The sequence below is a fragment of the Ictalurus furcatus genome, chromosome 5 (genome assembly GCF_023375685.1).
Source record: "Ictalurus furcatus strain D&B chromosome 5, Billie_1.0, whole genome shotgun sequence".
Taxonomy (NCBI): Eukaryota; Metazoa; Chordata; class Actinopteri; order Siluriformes; family Ictaluridae; genus Ictalurus; species Ictalurus furcatus.
The window spans coordinates 27,540,242-27,566,562 of record NC_071259.1 but is presented as its reverse complement, the minus strand read 5'-3'; the positions used below and the strand labels follow the sequence as shown (position 1 = coordinate 27,566,562).

The window sequence follows — 26,321 nt, the reverse complement described above, 5'->3', positions numbered from 1 at the left end:
CAGGGTTGGGGGTTCAATTCCCACCTCCACCCTGTGTTTGCGGAGTTTGCGTGTTCTCCCCATGCTGCGGGGGTTTCCTCCCCCAGTCCAGAGACATGCATGGTAGGCTGATTGGTGTGTCCAAAGTGTCCATAGTGTATGAATGGGTGTGTGAGTGTGTATGTGATTGTGCCCTGCTTTGGATTAGCACCCTGTCCAGGGTGTACCTCGTCTTGTGCCCGATGCTCCCTGGGATAGGCTCCAGGTTCCCCATGACCCTGAAGGATAAGCGGTATAGAAGATGGATGGATGGATACATTTTTCATCTGATCTTTTTATCTCACATGTGATCCCCCACCCCCCTCACCTCCACCACCACCCCCATATTACATATTACGTAATTCCATGTGTTGTCTTTTTTTCCCACGTTTTGCACATGTTTCACATGTAGGGCATGCTGCAACAGACACTCAGATGTGAGGCTAGCAATCATTTGTAAATGAATAATTTAGGAATATAACAAGAATATAATTGCACACTTCCGTGCAAGATAAATTACTAAGTAAAACATTATACCGTATTATATTGTAGCATTTGCAGCGCTATGAGAGACCATTAAGAGCTGTTATTGACTCTCAGCGTAGTTGTACCCTATTGATTTTAAATAAAGAGTCTTGGGGGGGGGGGGGTTGGGGGGGGGAGCAAAGCTAGTTTTCATGAAGGTAAAGAAGTAAAACCCATTTCTTTTATGTCATATGAAATTTTCAGATGCAAAAAAATAATAACATTTAGGAAGCTGACATGTGCATGGATATGAGCCCCTCAAAGGTGCTACATTTTCCATAAGGGCCAATTATATAATATAAATTAATTTAATAAAGGTACAATACACCCTTATAAAATGTCTCTTCTTTAAAAGGGTTCTTTAAGGGTTCATTGGATAATTAGCTTCCAAAAGAGTTCTACTTGGAACCATTCATATAGGAAAAACATCTGCAGTATATAGTTCTGCAAAGAAAATGTAAGGGTTCCCCAGAGAGAAAACCAAAAAATCCCATAAGGATTCTACATTTTCTTAAACTGTACTGTTGCTGTCTTACCGCTCCAGGGTCCCTGGTTTGATCCTGAGCTCAGGTTGCTTCCTGTGCTGAGATTCACAAGTTCACTTTCTATGGGTTTCCTCCAGATTATGTCCTTTCCACCCACCTATCAAAAACATGCTGATAAGGTGAGTTGGTAACTCTAAGAGGTGCTAGGTATAAATGATCCATACTGAAAGATGAGTGATCCATCACCTGTGCCCAGTGTTCCCAGGATTGGCTCCAGATCTCCCTGACCAACATAAAGAGCTTCACACCTGGGGGAATTCACTATGTGATTGGGAGGTGGAAGGAAACCAGAGAACCTGGAGGAAACTCACATCAACAAGGGAAGAAAACAGCCATGCACAAAGACTGCACAAAAAAAGGAACCCAAGCTCAGAATCAAAATGGGAATCCAGGAGCTGCGGACACCATCATGCTGAAGTTTATTGTGAGATTTCATGAATATTTAATATTTGATATTTTTTAACTGATTTTTGTTATTGATTGTTGAAGGAAATTGTTGATTTGCACTAATGCTAAAAACGTACCCAGACTGGACTGTAACAAAAATCACGTGTTTACTTCGCACAGCGAGGGAAAGAAAGACCAACTCGCGTTGAAACTACAACTCCCAAGTTAGTCGGTGCAACTCTGACGTCATCTGTGCGACGGGTTTTCGCTGCGGAAACAACAGCCATGGCGGATGTTATGAATGTCGGTGTGAATTTAGAAGCTTTTTCTCAAGCGATTAACGCCATCCAGGCGCTCAGGTCGAGTGTAACCAGAGTGTTTGACTCACTGAAAGATGGAATGAAGAATAAGGAAACGCTTGAAGGACGAGAAAAGGTGTTTATTACGGATTTTCAGGACAACTTGCAGGCGGTGAATCGTGACTTGACGTGAGTTCATCACAACTCTAGTCCAAAATCTTTGTTGTAACCGACAGCGTTCTGTTTTTTAAGAGTGTTTGAGTTGTTGTTATAGCCATAAATGTCTCTTGCTGCACTGTAATTAAGACAAAACTATCAGTGTAGGACTTTGAGTAGTTACATGCTTCACTGTGCTGTATTATGTGACAGGTTCACGGTACAGTCCTAAATTGGGGAATTAACTGAACACATAATTGGGTAAAACATCTCATTCTAGTTTTAAATTCTGATTATTTTTATGTACGATATAGCAGTCTTACTGGATTTTTAAATAATCTACGTAACAACATACATTCTCCAATGAATATATACAGTTTTAATGTCCAGTATCTCATGGGTTGCCAGATTGATCTATTTTTAAATCAGACTGCAGACTGTTTGGCATAAATATTTAACATCACCCCCAACCCCACCCGGAACTGTCCCACATTTTGCAGTGGAACTGGAATGGAATCTAACTGGGATTGTTGGCATGAATTTATACTAAATGGTCCATAATATTGAACTGTAATGGAGGGGAAGAATTATGAATGCATTAAGTATTCTGCCCTGTTTCTGTGAAAACCTTAAATTAGTTCTGACACTATCAGAAGTCATATAATAAGTTGAACAGGATTGAAATGTGCATAAGTGCCATATGGTCTTAATATAGATACACCTGTTATAGATACATACCTAAACATACAGCATCATGAAAACCCAGGAGCTGTCAAAAGTCCAGGACCAAGTTCTGGAAAAGTATAAATCAGTATATATAACAAAAAAAAAAGTAATTGATCCCATGGATCACCATAAAATGCATTGTTAAAAAATGGAAAGAATATGAAACAACTGCAACTCTCTAATTATGCTCAGTTAGTGACTAGGTAAAGAGACGATTAGTCAGAGAAAGAACCAAGAGATTATGGGAAAATGAATATTCTGGACAAGATCTGTGTCTCTGATGGGTTCACAACAATGGCGGTGAATACTGATGCAATCACAAATTTTATGACTTCCATTTGTCAAAAATGTTGTATTTGTTCCCCCGACTTCATGGGTTATTTTGTGTAGATCATGATATATAATCCCATTTAAATCCATTTCAGTGAATACTTATACAAGCCACTGTAGCATGGTCTGCCTGTATTGATGATGGATCATAGCTGTATTTTTTAATATATTTTTTTCTCATTTGCAGTTTGTTTTATAGCAAATTGGAAGAGTTTTCAGTGATTGAGTTGATTCAGTCTGGCAAACGTTAATTAGTTTATTAATATCAGTGTGAAATTGAGAAAAAAATGTTTTGGAGAATATATGTATGACATTAAATTTATTATGTCAACGTTCCCTTATTTTCTGCAATCTGAAAACATGTCACATTTCATATTTTCTACTTTTTCCAGCACCATGCAGTGACTTTGACCCTATTTATGTTCTTGAATATGTTCAGGTATGCAGGAAAGCGTTGTGATTGTGCATGTGTTTTTAGTGAGTTGGAGCGTCTGAGCAATCTGGTTGGCCGGCCGTCAGAGAGTCACCCGTTACACAACAGCGGCCTACTGAGCTTAGACCCGGTGCAAGACAAAACCCCTCTGTACAGCCAGCTTCTACAGGCTTACAAATGGTCCAACAAGGTAAGATAAGTGCTCCACAGTGTGTTGTGTTCATTAGGAGAAAGATTGTGGCCTACATGTTGATGTACCACCCCAATTCCAAAAAAAAATTTGGGACAGTATGAAAAATGCTAATAAAAACAAAGAGGAGTGAGTTGTAAATATACTTTGATTTGTATTTAAACCAAAAACGTATAAAGACAAGGTATTTGATGTTTTAGCTAATCAACTGCATAGTTTTTTGAAGATAAATGTTAATTTTGAAATCGATGCATGCAACACGTTCCAAAAAAGTTGGGACAGGAGCAGGTGAGGAGATCGTTTAATCATAGTATATAAGGAGCCTCCCAAAAAAGGCCTAGTCCTTCAAGAGCGAGGATAGGTCGAGGCTCACCAATCTGCCAACAGATGAGTCAGCGAATAATCCAACAATTTGAGAAGAACATTCCCCAAAGACAAATTGGTAGGATTTTGGACATTTCACCTTCTACAATGCACAATATAATTAAAAGATTCAAGGAATCCGGTCAAATCCCGGTGTGTAAAGGGCAAGGCAGAAAACCACTTCTGAATGCACATGATCTCCGAATCCTCAGACGTCACTATCTTAATAACTTGAGTCTGTAATGGATATCCTGACATGGGCTTGGGAATACTTTGGTAAACCTTTCTGTCGACACCATTCGCCGCTGCATCCACAGATGCAAGTTAAGGCTTTACTATGCAAAGCAGAAGCCATACATCAACACTGTCCAGAAGCGCCACCGAATTCTCTGGGCTCGGTCTCATCTGAGATGGACAGTAGCACCCTGGAATCGTGTTTTGTGGTCCAACGAGTCAACATTTCAAATAGTTTTTGAACAAAACAGCCGTCGTGTTCTCTGTGCCAAAGAGGAAAAGGACCATCCAAGCTGTTATCCGAATCAGGTCCAAAAGCCAGCGTCTGTGATGGTATGGGGGTGTGTCAGTGTCCATGGCATGGGTAACTTGCACATCTGTGAGGGCACCATTAATGCAGAAAGATATGTACACATTTTGGAGTAACACATGCTGCCATCCAGAGCAGGACAACACCAAACCACATTCTGCCACGTTTTCACTTTTTTCCAATTATATGTGTAGTCAATTTTCTCAGCTCACTCCTTTCCTACTGTTCAAACTGCTGAGAAGAAGTTTCACAACTGCATTTCACTTAAAAAAAAAAAAAAAACCCAACAACAATGCACCACTGGTCACTTCAGCTCGATGGTTTAAGTGTAGTCATAAGGATGCTAAAGTGTCTTGTAATGGAGCTTAAGTCTTGAATCAATAGAATATTATCAATAATTTATACAAAATCTTTGGACGGAAGATGTCCGAGCAGTACTTCAGGTCAGTTGGCCATTATTCCTTTTGAAATATTCACTGGGATGAGTTGAATTTTTACAGACTTATCGTTTAGTATGCATAAATAATACTCAACCTCAATAATCCTAAATCACTAAAGCTTTCCTAAAGCTGTCCTTGACACTCTTCCCCCCCCCCTTCTTCTTCTTCTTCTTCCCCTCTCCTCTCTCTCTCATTTATTTGTCCATGTTTCCTCTTGCAATTTAAAAAAAAAAAATTCTTCAGCATCTGCACTTGCACCCTCAGAAATCCACCAAAGTAGTATTCTAAGTGTCTGGATTAATATTGGGTCCTTCAGACAATCCCCTTGATTGTCTGCAGATGGCATCTACCTCTGAGAGCACACACTCGAGACTCAACAGATGCGGACCTTTTTAACACGGTCTCAACGTTTTCCCAATATCCATTACAGCCAAGTGCCTCGACTCCTTTGATGATCAGTACTTTCGTACGCTGAGTGCTTTTCAACAGGATTCGCTAAATTTTCCTAAAGGACGCTTCCTTTTTATTCCGCTCCTCTTTGATGAGCTCAGGTGGATACACAGGCATCTTGATTGATCTTGTGATGACTGATTATTTGCAAGTTGCCGTTGGATGCTCAGTGGAGAGAGTCTGCTTCGCTTGACATGCCTGATTGATCATTAAGATGTGGTTTTTAATTAAAATGTCCCTGGGCTATCATTTTCTGGCTAGATTATAAAAGATAAACAGGTAGCTACAAATTTGTAGTTAACCTTTTTTTTTTTTTTTTATATTTTATAATTTTTACTAATACAAGTTCATAGTGCCAGCATCTACAGTTTAGACTTAACACTTGTGCTTTTCGACCCCTTGCGACACTGATACGGGAGACACCTGAAAATGCTTTTCTGCTTATTTAGCTACAGCAATGGTTCGACCAAACGCAAATAAACTTCATGGCCGAAAAGCCGATTCACTGAAGGGGAAAGGACGCAGGACGTGAAAGACACACGTTTGCTTCTGATAGAGGTTATTTTCACTTCCTACGAACTTGATCTTTGAAAAATAATACAAGCTTCAGTCTTGTCAGCCAATAGGAAAAAAATGGGCGTGTCTCTGGCAAGATAAACAGGTTGAAATTAAGTAGCTATCATGCTAGACATTTGCCTTGCTGCTTCATCTACTGACAGAGCAATGTATGAGAGATCAAATATTAGTTTTCTTTGCCTAATTTTACTTAAATAATTGTCAGCAGCACATTTCATATTATCGCTTAGCTAGGGATGCTCTGATCAGGATTGTTGCAGCTTATACTGATTACCGATTTCCTGTCATCGTGATCGGGATCCCGATCGTTAAAGCTTTTATATAAGCGATGCGTCAGCTTTCTGTTGGCCGTCACTGTTAACTTTCTTTTCTTTTTTTCTTTTTTTTAATTTCAGATAAAGTAATACCGCAGATGTTGCCTTGGTTATATTATTTACAGTAATGTTGTAGATTGTTTAAAAATACACGGCTAACGGCGAATTTTTCATTGTTTCCTGAGACCGTCGTAATAATTCCACACCGGTGATGACATGACTGCAGCGCTAAAGTTTAACGTCATCATGTGTTTTACATCCGCACGTTTCACGTCAACAAACTGCGATCGGTTCGTGAGATCGGCCAAATTTAAGAGACTGCCGATCGAGTCATAGAATGTGATTATCGGCCGATACCGATCGGAGCGTCCCTATGCTTAGCTGCATCATTTTGGAAAGTCGGGAAGTATACAAAACATAGTGGCTACACCTGCGAACATCCCTCTTAAAATCTTCTAAGGACCGTGTTCTAAATTATATCCCAATGCACCAAACACTGTTAGGAAGAATAACTGGGATAAAATATGGACTCTTTCAGATTACTTTGAAGAAAACTGCAGAGTTCCTGTGAGAGTCACTTGTTTCACCTGGACATATTGACATAATGGGGCATCTAAAGTAGAATTTCTATGGGTTTCTATAAGTTTGTGACTTGTAAATTCTGAGATTTAGCATTGATAAGGTAAATGCTTACAAACGTCACAGATGAAGATTATAGCAAACCGATTTTAAGAAATCAAACCATATCAGACCGTAACACTACGAGAATCTCAATACTTTTAAATCCGCAATGTTTGTTGAATCAGTTGACAAATATACCCTTGTGCCTGATTAGGAGCTCTCTGCCTATTTCCACTCAAATGAAATAGTTAACTTATTAAATAGTAAATAATTAGTCGGAGCCCTAGTGTGGTGAATCTATGGTATATCCAGATCAACACTAACGCACTTCCTCTGCATGCTTTGCTTTCATTGAGCTTATATGGAGTGACTGGGGTGAAAGTGTTGGATCAATGGTGCTCGTCAATACGTTGTTCAGTCTGAGCACTGACGAGTGTAGTTCGTTCTTTTTTAGATGTTTCCCTTCCACGCTCCCTTGCTTGTTAACCACTAAAGCAAATTGACCCTTTTAGATGTATCATTCGATTTCGAATTGGAGGCTATTCAAAGCAACGTGGCGGAATACATTTACAGTATTTCTTACACATAGAATCTGAACTTTTCATACAACGATGTACTTAAAATTGTGCTACTGGCTTGCACAGCAGTTATCATAGCATGGATTTTTTATATTGTCCTACCTGCGCTTGATGGACTAGTCTGTGCGGCATTCTGAGCATCCAGAGGATCTACCAGTAGGCCAAAAAGTTGCAGAGGCAGGCCTTGTATACATTAGAAGTGTGTGTTGGCCTTGATCTGCCATGCTGGTTTTGCTGAGGTATAATGTGGAGGAGGCTCTTGCCCTGTAACCTACTTCTGTTCATGCTGCACATTTGTGCATTGGATTTGCTATGTGCGTTGGAATAATTACTGGGTGTAAAACACTCTTCCTATCCTTGCTCCTTCCCTTGCCCTTTCCTCTCTCCTCATCATCCAAAGCCGGGATCAGGCCCCACAGCTGCAGGAGCTTTAAGACATGATTAGGAGCAACTCTGCATGACTTATTGGTTATTGGCGGAGGACGTCGGCAAGAAGCAGAGATGCTCTGCAGGATTATCAATGCTCCCTCAACGGCATCTTACTGCAGTAGCACAGTTCCGCCCATACACACACACTCACCCACACACACGCTTTCACACTAATGTAAACACAATCGATTTGAGATGCTCCTGCTATGCCAATAAGGGCCGGATTAATGCACAGGAGGAGCTTTTCACTTCAATACGGGAGACGTCACCTGTTTGTGGCAGACCTGTTTGGTTAAAATTGAGGGTCTGGAATTTACAGAATAGCCTCAAGCAAGAGGTCAGAACTCTAATAGGCCTATAATCTGCTTGGTCTTTAAAGAAATTGTTGATTTGAGTTTCTTAGCCAGACCCGTTTTCCTTCCTTCCTCCCCAAATTACGTGTACCGTATTAAAGGTTCTGCTTCAGGACTCAAAAATCTGTCAACTGTCCTGATGACCATCAAAATCCGAGGCTGCATTTTTCTAAAGCGAAGGATGAATAATCTTTCAAGAATGATGGCCTGACCGTGTGAATTGATTTGTTATGTGTGTAAGCGAGTAGCGGTTCCATTAAAGAGAAGCGTGTTCAGCCCTCAGCTGCCTCCTGCTCTTAATATAACACTGCGCCAAGTTGGTTTGGTGGTAGAACTCTCAAGGTCTGTTCCTACCCGAGGCCCCTGTTTTATTAAACAGGGATGTTCTTTTCCTCCACTTTCTCTAATGTAATGTGACTACGGGTTTCTCAAAATAATACCTACCTCCTGACCGTGTTTTCTAGGTTTTAGGAAATAGTTTCGACAATTTATGTTAATGATGCTATTTCTATTCCTTAGGGGGAAAAAAATACATGATTTAAAAGCTGATTGAAATGTTTCCTTTATGATTTGGGTTTTGTTTTCCCAATCGTGAACCATCTTGAAAAACAGATGGGCTTAGTAAATGCAGCCAACAGATTAGATTTCCCTTTCCTGTATAGTAATAATAGCTTCCTTCCCGATAAAAATCTCCCCCTTTCTTTTTTTATCAGTGTTTTTGTGTTACATCTGTAGCGCGTGACAGGGAAGCCACTGTATCATTGTCAATTACAGCGGGACTGTTGGGAGGGGGGACGCTTAATGGCATCTAACGCTGTGATTAACGCTCACAGCTCCCGGCTGACTGAGGAACACAGACATCGGGTATCACTGAGCCAGTTAAGAGCCTGCTTATCTCTGCTTTGTTGCACAGGTATGACATTAGATAGTTAGCCTCAGCCATTACTGCCAGCAGGCTCCTGTTGGCTACTTTGGCATGTGCTGCCACACTCCGGTGAATTATGAGATGAGCCAGGCTATCTCTAATAACATGTCGAGCATGGGAAAATTTGCGAGTCTCCTGGTTTGGAATGTGTGTGTTTTAGCTCGGTGACCTTTTTTCATGGTTGACCAGTCAGCTCAGTCATCATTTCAATACAGCTGTACTCTGTAGAATAATGTGTACATATAATGCACTGGCCAAAGCTTAATAGTTGTTTAGTTCAGTCAAATCCAGACCTCCAGGGGTCTCAATTTGGAGACCAACGTTGCCTGAGGGTTCATTCACCATCTGGAGTTCTAGGAGAGTGCAGTTAGCTACATAAGGATCATAAGGATTGCCAAACTTTCCGTCTTTTCCAGAACATAGCTACTTTCTACTGTTATGGGGCTCAGCTTCTTTACTCTCTTCCAGGGTTGGGGTCCTTTCTCCTCTTTCAGGGCTTGACTCCTTTTTCCTTTTTGTCGCTTTGGCTTATTTCTCCTCTTCCAGGACTCCTGTTCTGTCTTCCAGGACTTCGATCCTCTACTGTCTTCCAGGACTTCGATCCTCTACTGTCCTCCAGGACTCAGCTTCTCTACTGTCCTCCATGGCTTGGCTCTTTTCGCCTTTTTCAGGGCTTGACTCCCTTTTCCTCTTCCTAGCCTCGCTTCATTTCTCTTCTAGGCCTTGATTCCTTTCTCCCCTTTATGACCCCAGCTCCTTTTACCCTTCCCTGGCTTCAGCTTCTTTCTGCTCTTCCTGGCTCCTTTTCTTGCCTCACATTTGGCTCCTTTCTCCTCTTACATGGGTCGGCTTCTTTCTTCTGTTTTGGGGCCCGGCTTCTTTCTTCGTTTTTGGGGCCCAGCTTCTTTCTCCTGTCCCAGGACTTGGCTCCTTTCTTCTCTTCCAGAGCTTGGCTCCTTTCTCCATTTTTATGACTTGGCTCCTTTCTCCTCTTCCAGGGCTCGACCCCTATCTCCTATTCTAGGGCTCTGTTCCTTTCACTTTTTCCAGAACTCAGCATCTTTGTCCAATTCCAGGACTTTGGTCCTTTTTCTGTTCCAGGGCTCTGTTCTTTTGTCCTCTACCAGTGTTCATCTCCTTCTCCTCTTCAAGGGCTTGGTGTCTTTGTCCTCTCCCAGGATTCAGCTCCTTTCTCTTTTTCCAGTTCTTGCCTCCTTTATCCTCTCCCAGGACTAAGCTCCTTTCTCCTCTTCCAGTGCTCGGCTCCTTTGTCTTCTTCCATAGCTCAGCTTTTATGCCCACTTCATGGGCTTGGCTTCTTTCTCCTCTGCCAGCACTCTACTTCTGTCATCTCATTCATGCCTCAGGTCCTTACGCCTGTCCCGGGACTCGGCTCCTTTCTCCTCCTCCAAGACGCAGCTCCCTTCCACTCTTCCTGGTCTTGGCTCTTTTAATCTCTTCCAGACCTCGGCTTCTTTCTGGGCTTCCTGGAGTCGTCTCCTTTCCTCCGTTTGCACCATAAGTTCCTTTCTCCTCTTCCTAGCCTGTGTGCATTTCTCCTTATTCCGTACTCTTCTCCTTTCACCTACTCTGGAGTTGGGTTCTTTTTCCTCTTTCTGGTCTCAGTTCCTTTTGATTTGTTCATCTTCAGCCCTGTACTGTGAAATTAACCAACTGCCTTTTCACTTAAGCATTAAGACATCCATTAATATGAGACCATTGTTCTGAAAACCTACTTAGTCTATCTAGGTCTTAAATGAGACATTTCAAGTGTTGTACATCAGAATCTTAATTATAGTATACTGGCTTGTTTGATGTTCCCCTGTCTGTTCTTGCATATTCATAAAACCGAACAGATGGTCTAAACATTTGGTTTTTAGGTAACTGCTTAGCAATTTTTTTTTCCCTTTTTTTCCCTTTTTCTTCGAAAGTACTACTTAGCTACACATTCTGTTTGTTACAGAATGTAACTACAATATTATTGAGTGCTGCTTTTTTTCCTCTGAAACCCCCTGGTCTTGATTTACCTTCACAAGGTCACATTGCCGAAGGCAGTGTACATGTTTCCATATCAGAGCCAACTGGCCTGCACAGGCACACATCTAATGAGTGTGCACATTAAGACCTTGCAGAATCAGTAAGGTGGAAATTTACTCAAACATGAGAGGAAAGGCACCTTTTCAAACGTAGTACTTTAGCTCATCATTTCATATAGGCATCAACATGCAGGTTCTTTGTATTTCCTCTGAAAGTAACAAGGTTACTAATGAGAATTGGTGTCTACGATCAGGTCTTCCACCAGTTCTTATTGTTTATACCAACAAGTGAACATTACAGTATAAATATACAATAAAGACTTTTCCACCAGTAATAGGTAATCATTTATATAAATTACTACTGAGTGCTTTATGTTGTTTTTAAGGCTAAGCAGACTGTGGGCTAATAGTCTCCACAAACGTACCCCGGCCCCCTCCACCACCACCACTGTAAAATTTTCAACTCCTACTGCTAGTTGTAGGCTTTAATCATGGGTTGAATGTATCTGTCAGAAGAAATAAATGGTGAGCGAGGAGCCCAGTGCCAGCGTCCAGATCAGAGAGCAGCAAACTCGCCATCACAACACGTTCCGACTATGTAGTTAATGATGGAGCGCGTAGCCGTCGATCACTGTGCCAGGCAGGACTAATAGTTCAGCCAGCCTTAAGATCAGTTTGGCACAAAGGGAGGAGGATTGGGAGGGGGTAACACATAGAGAGCAGGAAGAAGGAAAAAAAAACTAACTCTGACCTTTTGAAAATGTGCTGCTTTGAGAAAAATGTTTGATGGTGTAATGTTGCAAGCTTGGATCCCTTATTAGTTTGCCAAGAAAGGAAGGCAAAGTTTAAAGAAGAGCACGCTCTGTTTGACCTGGCCTGTTAATTCTTTATTAAAGGAGCAAGGGACCGTGCCAAACCTTTGATAACATATTCCTTATGGTAGGGATGTAACTGAATATGAATACATTATTCAGATTGAGCAGATCATTCTGAATGGATAGAGAAACAAATTAATTTATTTTAATTGTTTTATATATATATATGCATGCATATATATACATAAGTGCATCACGAATAGGAACCCATGGAACGCAAACAAAAATTCGAGTAGGAGGTTTTTACGTTCGCTTATCGTTCAGTTCATTTTAAATGTATTAACATTCATTGCATGCTTTTCATCATTCTTAAATGAATCTGCTCTATTGTTATTAAAAGGCAAGCTTCTCTGAAAATCATACAGGCATTATAATGAACTGCTGCTTACTATTTCGACTCACAGCAGAGTCTGAGACAGTGTCCAGAGAACTTTTCTGATCTTTCGGGAATGTAGCAAAGCTAAAGCTATTCAGATAAAATCTTATTAGATGTCTACTGTTCTCAGCTGTTGATTTGGGAAACACAATATTGTTTCGAAAGATCCCTAGCTTACTCAGTCACATTAAGTCGAAGGCTTCCCAGAACGTTCTACAGGGCATTTGTTTTGAGACCAGTTATGAGTCTTGAGTGAAGTCGCTGAGGTTGAGGAACTGTAATTCCCAAGTTGAATCAAAGTATGTTTTGCAATTTTCTGTTTGTTATTATAATTTATGAATGAATAATAAAAACCCTGTCGTCCTATCTACCCGCCCCCCCCCCCCCACCCCACCCAGTGTTTCCTGAGGCCCCTTTCATTTAAAAATTCAGATGCAGATATAAATAAGAAATTAATGTGAAATTATTTGATACAAATATAGATCATGGCATTGTGTTACACTCCTACCTTATAGTTTTGTTTTGTTTTTTGTTTTTTTTGTAAAAAGCGGTTTTCAAAAACATTTATGAGATACTATACACGTGTTAAAGGTAATTGTTTTTTTTTTATTGAATGTTATTTTGTGTGTAACAAACGGAGAATATAAAAATGTCTTCATATGTATATTGTCTGCTTGATCAGCTAATGACCACCCAGCATCCTGCACAAAATATTACTAAATGCTACTACTTAATTACTGCTTAAAAGCTGAGTTAATCGTCTAAGCAGATTTGTTTGCCATCACAGATAGTTTATTCCTTAGGCTAATTCCTTTTGTGTTTAAATTCTGGCCACTGGTTTATGGTAAGAACTAAGCTGATATTAGAGAAGGGGGGGGGGACCTTCTCGCTGTAATTTCATCAGCGGCCAGTGCCGGGTTCGGATCTTATTAAAACACTGCTGCACTGTCACACACCTCGCTCGCCTTGTTCAATCACGACTGCTGCAAACTTGTTTAAATCCAAATGAGTTTCTTGCCGTGGTATATGCCGGATGTCATTTGGGTTTCCCATATCCCTGATTTATGAGAATCAGGTGGTGAAAACACCCCGGACCCCGGGATCCTTGCTTGATATTTAAAAATTAATCATGAGAGCACCACTGCTTGTTCTTTTCCCTGCTGCCCGTCAATCTTCCTCTTGTCTTTGACTCTTTTCATCTTCTCATCTTTAGCACTGGTTTTGACAGTTCCTGTTGCATTACTAAAGAAATCATTCTAAATTACTACTAAAACAGCGCTTACAGCAAATAAACCACCAAATTTTATTGCTGTGACTTTGCGAGGGGAAAGTTGCAGTATTTATATCCCACTCTTAAAAGTTCTTGCTTGTTCCGGTGCAGCTTTTTGATCCAACCTTTGAAATGTTCCACTTTGCTCTGCGCCGCTCATGCAGGAAGGTTCACTGCTTTTAGTCTGTTTGAAACCTCAGTTTACTTATCTGCTTTTCAAAAGAGTTCCGGAGACATGGCACAGTTTTCCTCGCAACGAGGGAGATGAAACTTGGCTCGTGTTAAATGTTTGTTCGTATTTTCATACTTTTCACGCTTTCTACTCATTAGACAGGTCTTGCATTTCTGCTTTAGTTGTGCTGGTTATTTGTGGGGTTCTGTATGAAACAACACTCCAAACCAACCAACCAGGACTGATTTTGTGCAAATCAAGCCAGTCGTCCCACTAGCCGTCCCCCTTCACGCCACCCCCCACAGCCCAGGTCGTTTTTTTTTTTTCCCCCAACGTAAAAAAACACCCCTTAAGCACAATCACTGTGGCGTTCCTGTGAGCTGAATTTTAACTACTAAAAGATCAATGAGAGTTGTAGCAACATGCCGTTAGTATTCGTTAGGTGCGCTCCAGGCTCCTAACAACAAATATTGGTTATGAGGTGAGCGTGCAATTAGTTGCATACTGTATATGAAAACTGCAGAGGTGGTTTTATAACACGAGTTCAAGGCCTGCTCCTGTCAGCATTAAATTTACGAATATCATTTTGCAATTCAAGTTTTTCTCTTGAGGAAAAACTGCAGTGAGAGCATGTAGTAAAACGAGAATGTCCGGGGAACTATATCTAAGTGATATAGTTTAAATATTGTAGTTAAACTGGGATGTTTTTTACTACTATATCTAACATACATACATATGATACAATTCAACATGCAGATATTTAAAGCATTTTGTGGCAGTTTTATACTGACATGCATTGGAAGCTAATGTAAGAAATTCGAAGACATTTATGCATTTTGTTCGATTTCATATGACGTAAATGGAATGAACACTGACCTGACCGTAACCTTTATGCTTATCTTTTAATGCTTAACTTTTCAGACAAATTGGAAGTTGTTGCCATGGGACCATGGGTTTCTAATTCTTAATATCAATGTAGACAAACTGGTGTTACAAATTGGTTGCAGTTCTTAAATTTCTCAAATAAAAGTTTCTCTCATTGCCAATATACAGAATCTCCAAGCATGAATGAATTAAAAATGGCTTATTTGTAGACTACTAATTAATTACAGTAAATACCCGAATGACCGGAGTATGACTCGTATGACGTAAACTGAAAACCTGAATCAAATCGAGTAGGACTTCGAGCAGGCCACTGCACATAGGACCTCCAGAAATAAAATCAACTTTGGCATGTCTGAAGTGATCTGAAAAATTGGACTGAAATCACATGTAAAAAAACTTGTTATTATTATTATTATTATTATTATTATTATTATTATATTGCTTCATATTGCGTCATGTTATTGATGATTTCACAGTAGTTCCATCGCTAATCTTCAACTCTTTGTGTCACATAGGTGTAGCAACCAATAAACCAAGAACCAATAAACCAACAACCTATAAAAATGGGCAGTGGTGTCTCAGTGGTTAAAGGCTCTGGGTTACTGATCAGAAGGTCAAGAGTTCAAGCCCCAGCGCTGCCAAGCTACCACTGTTGGGCCCTTGAGCAAGGCTCTTAACCCTCAATATCTCAGATGTATAAATGAGAGAAATGTAAGTCGCTCTGGATAAGGGCATCTGCCAAATACCATAAATGTAATGTAAATGTAAAAATGAAGAGGCAGAGTAAAACAAAAGAGCGTGAGAGAGATTGATTGATTGATTGATTGATTGATTGATTGATTCCTGGGAGTATTCTTAGTTGGTGACCCAAGGGCGCTATAGAAGGGTTTTTTTGTTGGTTTTATTAGATCTTATTTTTTGTATGAGACTTTTTTTTGTTTGTTTGCTAGTAGTAGGGCTGGGAATCTCTAGGGTATCTATCTATCTATCTATCTATCTGAAATATATATTTAGACTTTATAGTGTATAGTATGACGTTTTTCAGTATGACCACATATCAAAATAGTAGCAGTTCCAGCTATCATGAAAATAATGTATATCTATTAGAGCTGAATTTTCCATTTTCACATGTATACAAAAACAACAGAAAAATTTACAGAATTTCATGTCCCACCTTTAGTCACCTTATGCAAGGCTTATTTCATTTATTTATTTATTTATTTATTTATTTATTTATTTATTTATGCATAGCCTAATGTTAATATAATTTTATGTATTGTCTCGTTGAATGCACTGATGCAGAATCAACGAATCCATTATTGTTGCTGTAAGTCAGCAGTGAGTTTTCTCTGTACGGATATTTTTATTCTCCCCTTCTCTAAGTAGTTCAGTTACCCCAAAAGCAGTTACACCTGCTCTAAAATCTTCCACTGGGGTAAATACACTGCAGAAGTTAAAATATTGACTTCCAGTTCTTCCAGACTCTCTCGGTATTCTTATTTTGACTGTAAAACTTTCATAGTGTTTCATCTCAAGCTGTGTGAAGGGTGTATGCGTTTTGGACTGTTCTCTGGTTGCTGAGGTTGAGTTTCTGGTGTGCGTGTGTGTGTGTGTGTGTGTGTGCGCGTGCGCGCGTGTGTGCATGTGTGTGTGGCATGATGTCCAGGGTGTCTCAAGCCTCTGACCCCTCACTTTAATCTGTAGCTGTAACCCACACACAATTTCCATTCACCTTCACTTCCTCCACTCTCTCTCCCTGACACACACACACACACACACACACACACACACACACACACACACGTTTGTCTTACTTTCCTTGTGGAGATATTCCATTGGCATGATTATTGATGCAGATAACTAATGCTTTACCACACCTAACTGTAACCTTAACTTTAATCTCAGTAGCAAAATGAAACTTTTAGGGTTTTTTTTTTTAATAAAACTTCCAGTTTTTGTTAAAAACAAACAAACAAACAAAAAACAGCCAAATGTCCCCATAAGGACAAAACTGTGTTGTTCCTATCCTTGTGGGGGCAATTGGTCCCCACCAAGACATAAAAACATGTACACACACTCGCACACACAAACTCCGTCTCGGATTTCTGGATTGTGTGCTTTTTTACACTCTTGCTATCACTTTCTCGTCCTTTCTCTTTTTCTTCCTCATATCATCCTTTTTATCCTTCACCTTCTCGCTCTAACTCACTCATCCTTATCTGTCATCCCTCATCCCTCCGATTTTCTCCTTGGTCCACTTCCTTTCTTCTCTCCCTTCTTTTCTCTGCTCTTTCTCTCCTTGTCACCTTCTCTGATTTCTGCCAACTCGTTCACAGGTTTTTTTTTTTGGGGGGGGGTTGTCTTCATCTTGTAGCTCATGTTCAGGCAGATGTTTCGTCTTCTGAGCGTGTGATAGGGGTCCGGCTCAGCTGGATAAATCTATATCTTTGAAGGCTTTGTTGCATGAAGAGCGCGTCTGAGCACCGAAGAAAGAGATGTGACTCTAATTGAATGTAACAACGTAGCAGGAGACTGGAACACATGCCAAAGACAACACAGCACAACAGAGGCGAGCTAATGACAGATGTGGCTGGCCGCTGTCCAGTCGTGGGCTGTCATTTTTTTTTTTTTAGTTTGCTTTCCACAGAGACAAGGCTAGATATTTAATTAGTGACAAGCTGTTCCCAATGCGATGGACATTATCTTCATTTACATTTGAACAAATGTTAAACTGACCAAATGTTAAAGAGAAGAGAAGGAAAAGAAATGTATATATTAAAAATGTATGTATGTGTATATATATATATATATTTTTTTTTTTTCCCCATCCAACAAATATTGTACACCATGACAGCACTTTTGAATTACGTATTTATGCTTATTTATTTTATTTACTTTTTGCACACTGCCTACCTCCTTAACTGCTGCATTCAATTTTCCAGGATCTGGGTATTTATAAGCGGGCCTCATTAGCCGTGAAAACAGGGTGTACATAATTAAAACAATATCCCGTTAACGCAGGTGCTTTGGTGCACCAAATTAAAAGAGGGGCAGTGCTGCGCCGTCTGCTTCTCCCTCACAGAACGTCGCTCCGCAGCCTCCGAACACGGCTAATTGGCTCAATAGGAGGAATATTTTAATCGCGATTAATGAGCCGTTGGACAGCGTTAGTTCTAACGTGATGGATCCCTAAACGGGAGGTTTGATCAAAACCTCACTCGCTTCACCCAAAAACATGAGACAACATGTTTTCATCGCTCAATTTGCAGGATTTATTTCATCAGTAAATGTTTCCCAGTTCTTGGTTTTAATTGCACCACGTAGACAACGTACTCATATTTATTGAGTTTTTCCTGGTGCGAATCCAGAGGCTGGTTACCGTTCCACTGCGAGATATCACCGGCGGTCTCCGATTGAGAGCCTGGACTGACAGATGGTTGGCGTCCAGCATCCTGTCACATCCATCAGCACCACTCCTGACAGCGGAGTGACACAGCGTTACACCTGTGCGTTCTGGAGAGCTGATAGCTTTCACGCCGTTTCGTCACTTGAGCAAGAAAGCTGCTGACGGGCTTCGAGAGCAGACGCAACATCAAAGACACTGTGATTACCCTGTTAGACTTGTCTGGAAGAGGGATAGAAAGAGGTAGAGAAAGAAACCGAAAGGAAAGAAGTGCCAGTAGTGGTAGTAACAGAACAATAGTTTGTTCTGCTCCGTAGCATACTAATCATCGAGACATTGTACCGCGGTTTACAGCATCATTCGTCATCCGTATTCTTTCATTCATCTTCAGTAACCACGTCATCTTGGTCAGGTTCACGGTAGATCCACAGCTTATCCTGGGAACACTGGTCACCAAACAGGAATACACCCTGGACAGGAAGCCAGTCCATCACCGGGAACCATGAACACACACATTCACACCTGGAGTTCATGTACCTGTATGTTTTTGGGAGATAGGAGGAAACCTACATGGGCACAGAGACAACATGTGAAACACACAAAGAGTAAAATGAGCTCAGGATCGATCCTGGGAATCCTGGAGCTGTGAGGTGGCAACACTTCTCGCTGGATCACAACATGGCTTTTATAAAAAAAAAAAATTTTTAAAAAAACAATTGTAAGCAATTGAAATAAAACAAAAATTCCTCTTCCGCAACCCTTTGATTATCAGGTACACGTACACGTCATATTTTGACGAAACCACCATAATAATTTAACCGATTCGCATGCCTATGATGTATAATAGTTTTATGTAAGGTGCACACTGGCGTAGTGGTTAGTCTGTTAGCTCTTGCACCTCCAGGGTTGGGGGTTCAAATCCCACCTCCGCCCTGCGTGCGCAGACTTTGAATGTTCTCCCCATGCTTCCTCCACGTACTCCGGTTTCCTCCCCCAGTCCAAAGACATGCATTGTAGGCTGATTGGCATTTCCAGATTGTCCAAAGTGTGTGAGTGAATGTGCATGTGATTGTGCTCTGTGATGAGTTGGCACCCGGTCCAGGGTGTCCCCCGCCTTGTGCCCCAAGTTCCCTGGGATAGGCTCCAGGCTCCTCGCAACCCTCTGTAGGATATGCGTTACGGAAAGTGTCTTCTCCCATGTGTTTTCTCCCAATTTGGTCACCAGCTAGCTTCTTCCCTATCGCACGACAGCTTCTAACTGGAGAGGGTGAAGTCTGGCATGTACATCTTATCAAGAAAGCGCTATCTACCCCCTTCCTCATACAAGAGCTTATTATTGTACTCTTAATTATGCTCTATTGACTCCTATGGATGGTTGTGGCATTGGCAGGCTTCAAACCTTTTGTGTTTGAGCATTTCTTGTGCTTAAAACTACGACCTTCCAGCCTTTGAGCTATCGGATGCTTTTGAGCTGTCCGATGCCATTGTGCCATTCATTATGTTTATCTTTCTTTATACTCGTCTTTATTTTATCTATCTTCCATTCTTCATACAGTGATGCACTGTCACATTGGTGGCACTTTGTACCCGAGCCATTCTGTTCGTTTTAATTGGCTGTTCACAAGCTCTTCGGTCACGAATGTAAAACTGAATCTCTTGTCTTTGGCTCTTTCAGTTACAGTATCATGCAGGCTTGGCGTCCAGCCTCTTAAACCAGCAGTCACTCAAGCGCTCGGCCAATCAGATAGGAGCATCGGCGAAGAGGAGGCCGAAGGTCCAGCCCAGCACCCTCGTACTGCCCATTCAGTGAGTTTCAGCTACACCAACGTTACACTCACTGTAGCTCGCATGCTCAGAAGTTGGAAAACAGTGTTTACTGTCTGCCATTTTCTCTTGCGTGATTCATTTTATCACAATTTTAGATTTTACTGAACAGCGGAAAGAAAAAAAATTAACATTGTTTAACTTTAATATAATATTGCTAATTCAGTAATACCCAAACGAGAGCAGTCATATTGAAACAAGATCTCTTTTTCAAGTAATGATCAACTAAAAAAAATCATAATAAAAGAATAGATCAGAATTTCAATTTCCTGATTCATTCATTCATTTATTTATTTATTTAACATATAGATGTGTTAAACAACTTTGGGAAAAGTTCCACATATAGGTGTGAAGGTCAGGTGTCCACAAACCTTGGGTCACATAGTGTGGCAGTTTATTTTACAGATCTGCATTACGTATACTCTCACTGCTCACTATATTAGGAACACTTGTACATTCATGCAGTTATCAATCATGCAGCCAATCATGTGGCAGCAGCTCAATGCAAAAAATCTTGCAGATACAGGTCAAGGGTTTTTGGGTAACGTTCACACGCAACAGTAATAGTTCTGTGGGTGGAAACGTATTGCTGATAAGAAAGGTCCGAGGAAACTGGCCAGATTTGTTCGAGCTTCCAGGAGGATCTAGTAACTCATATAATCACTGTTTACACCCGTGGTGAGTAGAAAAGCATCTCAGCATGCACAACACATCGAACCTTGAGGTGGATGGGCTACAACAGCGGAAGACCACATCAGGTTCCACTCTTGTTAGACAAGTACAGGAATCTGAGGCTGTCATTGGCAATTGCTTGGTCTTTTTCCAGTCTTCAGCTGTCCAGTTTGGGTGAGCCTATACTCATGATAGCCTTAGATTCTTGTCCTTGGCTGACAGGAGTGGATGCCTATGTGGTCTTCTGTAAAGACTAACTAAGTTAGAACAAAGTTAATCTAAAAGACTTTGTTGAACTGGAATATGTTTATCCTTTGCTTGTATCTCAAGCATAAGTAAAGTTCTAGCATTTGACCTTTTCTGTCTACCTCCAGAAGTTTAAAAAAAAAAAAAAATTTTTTTGCATTTAAAGCTTCCAATCTGATTGTCGCACACAAGCACCTCAGACATTTGGACAGCTGGTATCTGATCACAACTGAATCGATTAGGCTTATGTCCATTTTGCTACGGCACGTAACTATCTAACAACTTGATGAAAGCGTGACATTCACTGTGTGAGGAAATCACACTTAGCTAGCAAGGTTTGAGACATCTTGAGGCAGACTGACTGTTTTTACCACCGCATTTATTAAACTGGTTCATTACACAACACGATCTTTGCAGGCAGATAGTCAAGGATTAGAGAGATTTAGAAATTAGTCTTAAGTTTAAAAACTGAAATAAAATCCATGCCATTTCGATGCAATATATTAGTTTCCTTAAGCCGAGGTGTCAAATCATGTGTTATGCAGCAAATGTGCTTGTATTTTCTCATTTGTAAGTTGGATAAAAGCGTCTGCTAAATGAATAAATGTAAACGTAAATCCCACTTTTTGCTCAAAACCAGATTTTCCGTTTCCGCCCGTTTTTGCAGACTGACACGCGCTCGTTCGTGCCATCTTTTCTGTAGACCTGTTTCAGATGAAATTCCTTCATTAGGATAAACAGACAACTTCGTTGGTGAGGATTTGATGCTTTGTAAACACTACGCTTGCACTCCGTTTCAAAATTCTCCCATTCTCATGTGAAGAGAAATGCTCAAACTGCGCAGAATGCATCACCTCTCATTGTAATGTCAAACAAGGATCGTTTTAATAGTGAAACATTTCCTTTGTACTTTGTATCTCACGCTTCTTAATAAGAAAAATGTAACTTATTGGTCGATATTCTGACTGTGTGACTGACTACGTTTACATGCACATCAATATTCCGATATTAATCAGAATATTAATCAGAATTTGGCAGTAGTCTAATTCGTATCGAGTCATGTAAACGCCGCAATCCGGTTGTCCAGTTCAGATTAAGACGATATTCTGATTCCCACCCCTGGAATATGCCTGTTTTATTCGGAAACGTGCTGCATGTAAACACCTTATTCAGAAAATCCACTGAAAGCAGATATATGCGCTTGCTCATGCCGCAAGGAATTGTGGGCGCTAACAGATGCTTCGCTGTAGGCAAGGTATTTAGGAACGGTAACTCGGGCATAATTACAGTCCAACAACCATGTATACAGGAATGTTCTGATGCTTGTATGCATATAAACATTGTATTTGGAATATGGCTGCAACCCCGAATATAGACTCTACTCAGAATATCGATGTGCTCGGAAACGTAGTCACTGTCGGAGAACAACTGCTTCCGTTGCCGATGTGCATATGGCAGTGAAGAAAAATGCTTCATTGTTTCTAGTGGGTGCTGGAGGGGTCATAGATGATGCGCTTTGATAAGAGGCTCGTAAGAGTGAAAACAAGAAGCATGAGAAGAGAGAAAGCATAGTTCTCCAGCTGGAGATGAAAGCAGATGAAGAGAAGATGGAGAAATGAGGAAAGAGAGAGCAGTCATGACCAGGTGCTGCTTTTTTTCCACCATATACAGAGCTGTACTGTATGCGAAGGCCACACAACAAGGAAGCACTCAGGAAGGCGGCCTCATGGAAATAATCCTCGTCTGGGTTTGAGTGTTTCAGTTGCGTTGACGTGATGTGTTCGGTTAGGCTTTCGCCGTGGGCGTCTGTGTGCTGTAGTCGTGGACGTGTGGGCCACATTTCTGCAGCGTGGGCCTCACAAACATGTTTATCTTGGTTACAACTCTGACTAATATCCCAGCTTTCACAAAACTTAGAAATCTCCATGCAGTGGGGGGGAAAAAACACCAAGGAAAATATAATGCTGTCTGCTCTCTGACCCCGTACTTCTGATTGGGCCTAATATCAGAACAAAGAATCGCTCCTAAATGTCAGAATCGGCTTGCTCGTCTCTCCCCGGCTGTATTTTTTTTCTGGCCTGGCAAGAGCATATCATTAAAGGTCACAATAAAGTCAAGTTGTCATGATAAGTCTGCTCGCAGTGCATTCACTCCTGCCGTAGTTGCAGTGCATCGTGGGTCTCTGACGGAGGCATGCTGATGTTTAAGGCGTGGAAAGGGCGAGCTCGGGAAGGTGAACGGAGACAGAGCGGTTCCTCTGTCAGGTGCTATTGTCCTGATGAATTTGCCATTTCTTAAAGGAGTAGCGCATGAATTATGCAGCGTAGCCTTCATGCTGGTTTGCTCTTATGTAATTTTTTTTTTTTTTATTTCCCTACCAAACATTTCCATTCTGCATCGCCAGCTAGTTTTCCAAAGCGACACGTGAAATGTTAATGCTCTGAGTGAGGGTGATAATTGGGCATTTGTGATTATAATGCTTTGTTTTTATTTTGTAGCTCCCTTTTTTTTTTTTTTTTTTTTTTTTTTAAATTAAAATGAATATTTATCCTACACATTAATCATTAGATTGCCGTGCCAGGTACAAGGGCACATGGAGCAGGTAAGGTCTTCAAGCAGACAAGTTTTCTTTTATATAAACGGAATATAAAACTTTGAGTGCAAACGTTTGCAGCATCTCTGTTTATCTGGGGGGGGACCTTACTTTTGAAACTGGTCAACAAGACTGAATTATATATTTAATTAATCTGAATAAAAACCTGTTGCAACATTAAAGTTAGCAGTTATTAACTGGCTTAAGGATGGGTTCCCTTTTGAGTTTGGTTTCTCTCAAGGTTTCTTCCTCATATCATCTCAGGGAGTTTTTGCACAGAGTGGAGGCGGGATTCGAACCACCAGCCACGGAGGTGCGAGGCAAACGTGCTAACCACTAAGCCACTGTGCCCCCGTGTATTAAAGCTACTGTGCCCCCGTGTATTAAAGCCACTGTGCCTCTCTGGATTAAAGCCATTGTGCCCCCGTGTATTAAAGCCACTGTGCCCCCCTGGATTAAAGCTACTGTGCCTCCCTGGATTAAAGCCACTGTGCCCCCGTGTATTAAAGCCACTGTGCCTACCTGGATTAAAGCCACTGTGCCCCCCTGGATTAAAGCCACTGTGCCCCCGTGTATTGAAGCCACTGTGCCCCCCTGGATTAAAGCCACTGTGCCCCCCGGATTAAAGCCACTGTGCCCCCGTGGATTAAAGCCACTGTGCCCCCGTGGATTAAAGCCACTGTGCCCCCTGGATTAAAGCCACTGTGCCCCTGTGGATTAAAACCTCTGAACTCAGACCCAGGATATTCAAAGCCTTGGTCACTGAAATAAAGACAGCACGAGTGACATTGCAACCATTAAGAATGTGGCATAGAAATTCATGTTTCCTTTTTTTATTTTTTTTTTATTTAATGTTTGTGTTTTTGCATTGCATTCTGTGTGCCTTCAATGGAACACATTGTTTTCTCATGTTTGTGTTCAAAATGGAAATGTGTCTTATCTCAAATCCACCAAAGTACCTGGTCATCTGTCATACCCTCCACTGCAAGTGCAGACCATTAACTGGTCAACCACAATCATCAGAGAAATATCATGTCAAACATGTTAAACAGTTGTCTTTTTGGAGGGAAAACAGTCCATAGAACAGAAATCCTAAGTAGTATTGTTGGATTAATTACTACGGGAAAAAAACTAGGAAAGTGTCCATCAGACACTGAAGCCACACCGTTGTTGATCCCGTAGTTCGTGTTTGCAGTTAACATGAGGATCTCACCACGCAACAACATCCAGACAACTCGAATTGCTTTCTCTTATTGTCCAACGAAAATGAGTATATCCACAAACAGCATGGAAAAAATGGGGCGCATAATAAAAAAAAAAAAAAACAGGTCTGAAATAACAGAAATGAGAGACGTAATATAAAAATATAATGTCGTCAGTGTACGTTTTCATATTTAAAATGGACTAGACCGGCGTATGACTCATTCTTGTTACCATTCCATTACACAGTGTCTGATGTAAAAGGGTGATTACATTTGCTAAACCTGAGACATGCTTCCCAAACAAAGGGATGAAACAGTGGTTATGTGAATTTATATATATATATATAAATAAAAAAAAAAGCCTGGCAATATTAGTTGGATTTAGTTCAGTATAGCGATTTCCCCATTTATCTCATAAAAATAAAAAAAGCCTCCACAATTAGCAATTAAAGTTCCACCCTGATGTGTTGCAGCAGCAACAACAGCGACGTGGCTCTCAAGGATGGAGTTGCTGTGTTATAAAGTATAAACTCGCAGAATGACTGAATCTTATTACACCAGCCTGCTCATGTAATTCAGGTCCCGAGGAAGCACTGAGTGATTATATACGACCGTGTTTTCCTTCTGTGTACTTATTAATCCTCTGAACAGAATTGGGCAGCATTTAATCAGCTAATCTGGCACTGAGGGAGCCAAGCCTCGCACGCAGACAGACTCCCAGCAGCTATTTGGACAGCAGTTATAGTTTATAATGGGATAAATAAATATGCATGATTCTGCTTGTACCAGTAAATCCACTCAGCACATTTAATGGCACAAGAGTTGTGTAAGAGTAATTAGCCTGAATATCTAAGGAATCACACTGAAACTTTGTTAGGCCGCTGCTGAATTCTGAATTCTCATTGGTCAGAAGTAGTACCGGCTGAAAGGATGGTCACGTTTTTATATTAATGTATTTCTATAGTAACAGCTTAAACAGAGATTTGTATGGTGGATGCTCTTGATTTTATTCATTTTTTTAATAATAATAAATCTGGAAATGTTTATTTAACATTTTGGGAAGGAGTCTCCAGTGTCAGAGTTTTTCTGACTTCAGGGCTTTACGGTTTCTCTGTAACATGATACGCTGTGGGGTTTTTTTTTTTTGTCCTATTTATTTCTAAAGAGGCTGCAAGTGGTAGCTCATTGGTTAAAATGTTGGACTACTGATTGGGAGGTTGTGAGTTCAAATTCCAGCGCTGCCACTGTTGGGCCCTTGTGCAAGGCCCTTAACCCTCAACTGCTCAGTTGTATAAATGCGATAAATGTAAGTCACTCTGAATAAGGGCGTCTGAATGGTATATTTGTAAATCCCAAACTAGTGTTGTGGGTTCCATTGTGAATATTCAGCTCTACAAAGGCAAGTTTTAACACAGGCCACTCCTATGTATTTAAGAGAAACCTAATAAGTCTTTGTTTACCAGTCTTGTGATGAAACAGGGGTCTAATTTCAGTACTGCATTGCAGCAGAATATCCACAGCTGGAGCGATATGAAAATTTCAGTTGCTGGTGATCTCTGATTAGA

General features: G+C 40.8%; 1 protein-coding gene across 2 annotated transcripts in view; it reads left to right on the top strand.

Moving 5' to 3' along the window:
• The first annotated feature begins 1,552 nt into the window (after positions 1-1,552).
• Positions 1,553-26,321, top strand: part of med27 (mediator complex subunit 27) — a 57,674-nt gene continuing 32,905 nt past the window's right edge. The window contains exons 1-3 of one of the 2 annotated variants that reach the window (XM_053625570.1): positions 1,553-1,963; positions 3,465-3,609; positions 19,895-20,025. In XM_053625570.1, coding sequence (XP_053481545.1) covers positions 1,761-1,963; positions 3,465-3,609; positions 19,895-20,025 — 479 coding nt within the window. In that variant the 5' untranslated portion in view covers positions 1,553-1,760. The remainder of the gene's footprint in view (positions 1,964-3,464; positions 3,610-19,894; positions 20,026-26,321) is intronic. The other variant, XM_053625569.1, reaches the window with a different exon arrangement.